The 8,311-nt window shown below is 42.0% G+C and overlaps 1 protein-coding gene across 1 annotated transcript in view; it reads left to right on the top strand.

The window, feature by feature from the left end:
- The window catches only part of NCAPD3 (non-SMC condensin II complex subunit D3), an 89,199-nt gene that overhangs the window by 48,979 nt on the left and 31,909 nt on the right, over positions 1–8,311 (top strand). The window contains exons 13-15 of the mRNA XM_075603374.1: positions 2,849–2,929; positions 6,559–6,632; positions 7,449–7,583. Coding sequence (XP_075459489.1) covers positions 2,849–2,929; positions 6,559–6,632; positions 7,449–7,583 — 290 coding nt within the window. The remainder of the gene's footprint in view (positions 1–2,848; positions 2,930–6,558; positions 6,633–7,448; positions 7,584–8,311) is intronic.

Here is an 8,311-nt window from a genome sequence, read left to right as displayed (position 1 = left end):
CATTGAGGTTTGTGGGCATTCGTTTATTCACAGCTCTCTTAAGGTCCTGCCACAGCATTTCAATCGGGTTGAGGTCTGGACATTGACTGGGCCATTGCAACACCTTGATTCTTTTTTCCCCCAGCCATTCTGTTGTAGATTTGCTGGTGTGCTTGGCATCATTGTCCTGATGCATGACCCAATGACCCAAGCTTTAGCTGTCGGACAGGTGGCCTCACATTTGACTTTAGAATACTTTTGGTATACAGAGGAGTTCATGGTCTGCTCAATGACTGCAAGGTCCTGTGGCTGCAAACCAAGCCCAAATCATGACCCCTCCACCACCGTGCTTGACAGTTGGTATGAGGTGTTTGTGCTGATATGCTGTGTTTGGTTTTCGCCAAATGTGGCGCTGTGCATTCTGGCCAAACATCTCCACTTTGGTCTTGTCTGTCCAAAGGACATTGTTCCAGAAGTCTTGTGGTTTGTTCAGATGCAACTTTGCAAACCTAAGCCGTGCTGCCATCTTCTTTTTAGAGAGAAGAGGCTTTCTCCTGGCAACCCTTCCAAGCAAACCATACTTGTTCTGTCTTTTTCTAATTGTACTGTCATGAACTTTAACATGCTAACTGAGGCCTGTGTAGTCTGAGATGTAACTCTTGTGTTTTTTGCAATTTCTCTGAGCATTGCACGGTCTGACCTTGGGGTGAATTTGCTGGGACATCCACTCCTAGGAAGATTGGCAATTGTCTTGAATGTTTTCCACTTTTGAATAATCTTTCTCACTGTAGAATGATGGACTTTAAATTATTTGGAAATGGCCTTATAACCCTTCCCAGATTGATGGGCAGCAACAATTGCTTCTCTAAGATCATTGCTGATGTCTTTCCTCCTTGACATTGTGTTAACACACACCTGAATGCTCCAGACCAGCAAAACTGCTAAAACTTTGGGTTTTATTGAGGTGGTCACACGTGCTGATGATCAATTAATCAAGGACATTTGATTAGCAGCACCTGTCTGCTACTTAGCATCTTAATTCCTATGGAAGCAGTAAGGATGTACTTAGTTTTTCACACATGACTTCTCCATTTTGGCTTTATTTTTATTAAATAAATCATGACACGGCGTAATATGTCATGTGTTGTTGTTCATCTGAGGTTGTATTTACCTAATTTTAAGACCTGCTAAGGAAGAGATGATTGTTATTATGTCCTGATATGTAAAGCCATACAATTCAAAGAGGGTGTACTTTCTTTTTCACACAACTGTATAAAAAAGTGCTTCAGATTACAGAAATATATATTTACTAGAACATACAATTACCGTAAATACAGGACAGTTTCTTACAATAACAGGAGAAAACAGAAATCCCTATACATTACATTGCCATATGTCAAGATTTCCCCCAGAGAGGTCACTGGCGTAGTAAATCTGAGAAATCACATGTTTTGTCCAAAACACACTTCTGTTGACATCTGATTTTCATAATACCTTCCCAAGTCTTGTGTTCTAATTTTTTTTTCTGTTTTTTTTCTCCTCCATTGAAACAACATAAATCAGCTGTGAGATTGCAGGTTTTATGGCAGAGTAAAAAAAGTTCTACAAATGATGTTTACGCTTTTGTCTCAATATATAAACGCCCTCATAACTTCCCTTCTCTAATACCTAGACACACGTGAGTCACATCAATAGATTCGGGCAATTATGACGGACATAACTAGACTAATCTTGCTTCTAAATGTGAATCACAAATAGATATCTATCCATGGCATTTCTTACCCATACTCTTAGTATGAAAAGTAGATGACCTCACATGATATTCTCATTTTTAATAAAGTCCTCCAACGAAGGCATAACCTCTGTCACATCTCTGGAATGCACCACTAATTATTCACGAACTAACTATTCTTTGAGGCAGACAGAATAGTCCCTGATTGTCGTTTAGTCTTCTAAACACACATCGCTTTTAGAGGGTCATCTGTTATACACACAGCTCACAATATGAACGATCAATGGAGTGAAGAAAGGCATCGATTTCTCATTTGGAAGCTCAAATAAGGAACTTGTTATGGTCATCAGGATGTAAGAGTCAACAATAGTTGGCCATGGATCCACAAATAGCCCGTATAATGGAGGACGCCAATTTTACGTGTGTTCGAGTAGACCGTTGTATCAGACTGAGGCATGGTGGTAACCAGAGGTGAAAACACTTTGTTTTTGTGTGATCTTTGGTGTGTGTTAATTTCGTATAACGTTGAATCAGGAGTGCTGATTGTAGAGGGGAGTGTTCTGGTGTCTCTAAACTCTAATCTTTAGATTGCCATCTTTGTAAATTCACCTTATTCTTTAGCGTGTGTTTTAATCCTTGTCTGTTTTTTTTTTTTACTACTGTGGATACACTGAAGTGTGTGGGTTATACATCCTTTTTTTTTATCCTGTAAGCGGCGTCACAATGACCGTTTAATTTCAAGAGACAACGGAAATGGGGCTGTACTACAGGAAGATTAATAATGGTAGGGGAAGGTTTGGATGGAGCAAAAGACTGTATAGTAATCCTAATTGATAAAATTGCTGCGTGTTTGAGTGCTTTTTTTTACATCAGTGCAGTTAGGACACATCAAATTGATTTACAATAATAAGTGGATTAATTTATTTATGGATACGTACATCTAGAAACATACATTTGTGTATCCACAGAATATAATGGAAATTCACTCCATGTTAACTGAAGTTTTATTATTGGCCATCAAATCTTTGCATCAATCACACCATGCACGATATGTGACCCTTCGTACAGCTTTGTGATCTCATCTCTATATTGGCCCTGGTGTGATTTTACTACCTCTGTTTACTCCACCCCCTGTAGTTTCCAGTCACCCACAGAAAACCCTACCTACTTTAAAATCCATTGAAGTGTCGGACAATCATGATTCATCGGGGTCCGATGGTAAGTAAATTTCTGTTTTGCAACAATCCTGCTGAAAATGTAATGCCTGCCAGACCGCCATAACTGGTCTATTATGAAACCGTTTGATTGCTTGCATCACCTCTCTATACTGAATAACCAAAGTTTAATTTTATGGAGTCTTCTCCCAACAAAAAAAAAAAAGTGGTCACTTGAACGCATTGTCTCCCCGGGACTTTGTATCTTTCCCCAAGTTTTAAATAACTTACCCCTGCTGTACAAAGGATACATGCATGCCCATCTCTACAAGCTTGTAATGAACAAATTCACACTAGCAGCCCATGCTAACTAGGTGTTAAAAGCGTATGTATGTCTGTATTTTATGTTGCGTGTGCCTAAACATAATCAGATTTTTGTTTAGCTAAAAGAAGAAAACAATGTGGAAATGATAAGTTGTCTGTTGAATGTGGAAACCAAAATTAAACAATTTGTAGTTTGGAACTTGCTGAGCTGGTCTGTGTAGCTCAGTCCTTTAGAAAAAGAAACCACCCACTCGCCTTGTATTAGATATGATCTGGGTGCACTAGGGTGCAGCGCATATATATGAGAGAAGTGTCCCCCCCCCCCCCCCCCTTAAAGGTAGGGAGAGTAGAGAAACCCAATAACATGCACTCTCGGATCAATGTATGTTTATCAGAGAGGGACTCGGGGGTGTACATAGAGCACTACAAGTATGGTAATGGTGTTGAGTGCCCCATATGAAATGGTGTAGTGCTTAGTGAAAATATTAACATTCGTTTAATCATCCAAAATATATATATTTTTTAAATAATTAGGGCAAAATTAAATTGTTTAAAAAAACCCGCTGTGAGGCGTTTAACAATGGAGGTGAGGCCCACTGAAACTTGGTCACCTATTTGCCTCACACTTGCCCTGTCAATTAATCCCTTGGTCTACTCTACTGCATAGAGACCGAAGCCTGGATTGGGCAGGGAATAGTACAAGATCTGTATGAGGACAAATCGGGAGATGTGAGAGCTAGTGAAAAAACTTCACAACATTAGTACAAATCCCTTAGGGTGGCATTACTGGATATATAGGGCTATAGTAATATAGCTTTACTCCTCGTGGGACGCTGAATGGTAGGCTGCGTTGGTATGCAAGGTATGTATGTATGTATGTATGTATGTATGTATGTCTTTATTTGTATAGCGCCATAAATGTACATAGCGCTTCACAGTAGTAATACATATCATATAAATAACAAATATAAATAACAGATCATGGGAATAAGTGCTTCAGACATATTGTAAAAGTAACATTAAGGAAGGAGTCCCTGCTCCGAGGAGCTTACAATCTAATTGGTAGGTAGGGAGAACGTACAGAGACAGTAGGAGGGAATACTAGTAAGTGCGTCTGCAGGGGGCCAAGCTTTGTGTCATGTGTCCATGATTATCCAGTGCTACTCATATGCTTCTTTAAGCAGATGTGTCTTAAGGTGGGTCTTAAAGGTGGATAGCGAGGGGGCTAGTCGGGTATTGAGGGGAAGGGCATTCCAGAGGTGTGGGGCAGAAAGTGAGAAAGGTTTAAGGCGGGAGAGAGCTTTAGATACAAAGGGGGTAGAAAGAAGACATCCTTGAGAAGAACGCAAGAGTCGTGATGGTGCATAGCGAGAAATTAGGGCTGAGATGTAATGAGGGGCAGAAGAATGTAAAGCTTTAAAAGAGAGCAGTAGAATTGAGTGTGAGATACGCGATTTAATCGGAAGCCAGGAGAGGGATTTCAGGAGGGGAGATGCGGAGACAGATTTAGGAAAGAGTAGAGTGATTCTGGCAGCAGTGTTTAGGATAGATTGTAGGGGAGACAGGTGAGAGGCAGGAAGGCCGGACAGCAGGAGGTTGCAGTAATCGAGACGTGAGAGAATGAGGGCCTGAGTCAGAGTTTTAGCAGTTGAGTAACAGAGGAAAGGGCGAATCTTTGTTATATTGCGGAGGAAAAAGCGACAAGTTTTAGAAATGTTTTGAATGTGAGGGGCGAATGTGAGAGAGGAGTCGAGTGTGACCCCTAGGCAGCATGCTTGGGCTACTGGGTGAATGATCGTATTTCCAATAGCAATGTGGAGGATGTTGTAGGGCCAGGTTTGGGAGGTAGTAGAAGGAGCTCTGTTTTTGCCATGTTAAGTTTCAGTCGGCGGAGGGCCATCCAGGATGATATTCCAGAGAGGCATTCAGAATCTTTGGTCTGTATAGCAGGTGTAAGGTCAGGGGTTGAAAGGTAAATTTGTGTGTCGTCAGCATAGAGGTGATATTTAAACCCAAAAGATATGATTAGGTCACCTAGAGAGAGTGTGTAGAGAGAAAAGAGAAGGGGTCCCAGGACAGAGCCCTGGGGTACCCCCACAGAGAGATCAATAGAGGAGGAGGAGGAGGAGGGGTTAGCAAAAGAGACACTGAAGGTACGATGGGAGAGGTAAGAGGAGATCCAGGATAAAGCTTTGTTCCGAATACCAAGAGTATGGAGAATGTGAAGGAGAAGAGGGTGGTCCACGGTGTCGAATGCTGCAGAGAGGTCGAGTAATATGAGCAGAGTGTAATGAGATGAAAGGTAATCAGATGAAACCTGTTACCTAAGGGTAGTGGAAGTGGACTACCTAATTTATAGTGTCGTAGCCCCAACCACTACTCTAAATATCAGCAACCTCCCTGCTAATATAGGTCTTACTACAATGAACTGGCTGATATGGGGCTATTGCTGGAACTGAGCTATATACCAATGCCTCTATGGTGAGGCCAAAATAGGAAGGCCTACATATGGTATTAGAAATCTGTACTGCAATGCCGGTGTGCCCATGAGACAAGACTGCCGGTCCTATTACATTGTTAGGAGTGCCTGACTGATTATATAAAGCTAATGCCGATGGAGAGCTGCATATCTGTGCCTTGCTCTATAGGATAACATTGGTCGGACAGGATAGGGGATGTAGGAGTGCCCTATACCTGATACTAGTAGTCTACAGCGCTACATCGGCATAGCTACTAATTGTCTGGTGCAGCCAGTTGCAGGACCAAGGAGCAATCATAAGTCAAGAAGGGGTGTAGTGTAGTAGTAGCAGCTCTACCCCCAATACAGCCTTGCCTAAGCTTCAAAACGAGAGCCAAGTCTAGAGCTTCAGTGCTGTAACACGGCTCGACCAGCGATCTGATGCAAGCGCCGGGTATGGAGCTCCCTGCTTGCAGCTGTTTGTCTTGGCTCAGAGCCAGACTCTGTCCGCATTGGCGGTACACAGAGTACTGGTGCGTGCTTGATAACGTCAGCGGCCTACTGCCCTCCTCCGAAATCGTTTCGCTTTCACAGAGCTTTGTCCAGGGAGGCGCAGTCCTTTCCATTTGTGGAAAGAGCAGGACTTTTTTTTAAATAATTTGACACGTTTTCTAGAGCGAATAGTATTAATGTTAACTATATAATGTATGGTATAGCTGTGTATACTTACACCAGTGGTTGTCAACCCTTTTTTATTTTTAGAAGCCCTTTAATTCTATTGGGAAATTTCTGCTTAACCCCAACCCTCTGATAACGGATCTGAGATCAGATGCATCGTAAGGAACCCCAACCCTCTCTAAACACCACCCCTATTCTGCTAATAACCAGTCCTTTTAATTTTCCAAAAACAGGAAAGGAGATCATGGCGATGTTGCGTTCTAGAGCTGGCGATGAGAAAACAAACGTGCGCAAATCCGCTCTTCAGGTGCAATTTGCTCATTTTATTCCCTTTAAAGTAGCAACTTTGCATTTTTAGTTTTAAATAGATACAGCAGTTTTTTTTTTTTTTTTTTTTTAAATAGCGTAAAGACAATGTAATTACCGAGCTGCTGATCGATCGGCAGAGATCCTGCTTACTCAGGTTTACACTATGGCTGCCTATTTCAAGAGGAAGTGCTGTGCCTTGCTACTGTATAGGAACCGAAGGAAGCCTAATGCATTAAAACTCATTAAACGGGACATAAATGCAATAAGTATTCTCTTATACTACATGGTTTTACTATACAAATTTCCTATAGATTTTCTCTCAATGGGACTCAGCGTTTCGCAATTACTGTATAGTGTGTACGCAGCATTGTACATAGCATTTTTAGATACACAATCCCTGTCCAGATGATATCAATTTGTTTTTTGGTGCTTGAGGCACAGAGCGACAAAGTGAATTGCCCAAGGTCACAAGGAGCCTTCACAAGGAATTGAACCAGGCTCCCCTGATTCAAACTCTGTCATTGTTGCCAGTTGGTGTCTTTACTCACTGAGCCGCTCCTTCAGCTCTCTTTGAATGTTTTTCTGCTGTAACCCTGTAATGAAAATCAAAAAGCTCCATGCTTTTAATCTAAAAATGCTGTTGGGGTAAGACCCCCACCCCCCTCCAATGCAGGTTGCTGCTATTTAATGGTTAATGCAGCCTGCTTGTGCTGAAAATGTGGTCTTCCAGCCATATCTGCAGAATCGCTCTATATCTTGGTTATTGACATAAGAGAGTGTGTGTGACCACTGGTTCTCGCTCTCCCATGTGTAGGTGCTGGTGAATGTGTTGAAGTACAATCTGATTTCCTGTAGCTCTGAGGATCTTTCTACTCTGCAGGACCGGTGCAGGGATCCCGCTCTATCAGTGCGCATGCAGGCACTGAATTCACTGACCGAACTTCTCTTGGTGAGGATGTCAATTCATATTAGCCATTTCTTTCTAGCGTGCTGCTTGGTTATGCACATGTGTGGCAGACCCAATGAGTTCCTCTCCCAGTAGCTCCTATCATAAATTGTAAGGTGCCCAATGTAAATGGTCCTGACAAAGGTGTCCTTGAGGTATTCTTGGGATTCAAACTAGATAATATAGGCCAGTTACCTCATACTTTCTTAAATTGGGCGGTCCTTCATTATAAAGATGGACATGTTGAGTGTCTCCTTCTGTTACTGTGCATACCAATGTAGTCCTTGGGTTGGTCGCACTCTCCTCACGAACTCCACTTCTGCTCCAATTTTTTTTCCCCATCTGTGCCCATGAATCTCCGTAAATAGACTTATTGGCTCATCGGGATTAGCACAGCAGGGGTCCCTGCGTCTGGGACTCGCGTTGTGTGAATCCTACCGGGCTGCACCGGTCTGTGTAAGAGACACGCGCTAAGAATTGAGACTGAATTGGTCACTTTCCCTGCGCGCCTCTAACAGGCGATAGCACAGCTTTTATTTTAGGGCATAGTGAGTTAATGTAAAGAAAACACTTATTTGGCAAACACTCGCCCATTCAGAGGCCCTTCTGAAATTCAATATGTATTTACTTTTCAAAGAAATAAAATAGGTCAAATCCTTTTCTTTTTAGCATGGTTAGATTATATTAAGGAAGCCAATTGGTCTATAAAATCGTTGCCACGAGGTTGTTTT

This window comes from Ascaphus truei, chromosome 6 (assembly GCF_040206685.1).
Source record: "Ascaphus truei isolate aAscTru1 chromosome 6, aAscTru1.hap1, whole genome shotgun sequence".
Classification (NCBI taxonomy): domain Eukaryota; kingdom Metazoa; phylum Chordata; class Amphibia; order Anura; family Ascaphidae; genus Ascaphus; species Ascaphus truei.
Note: the sequence above shows the minus strand (reverse complement) of the source record. Positions and strands in the feature narration are given on the sequence as shown.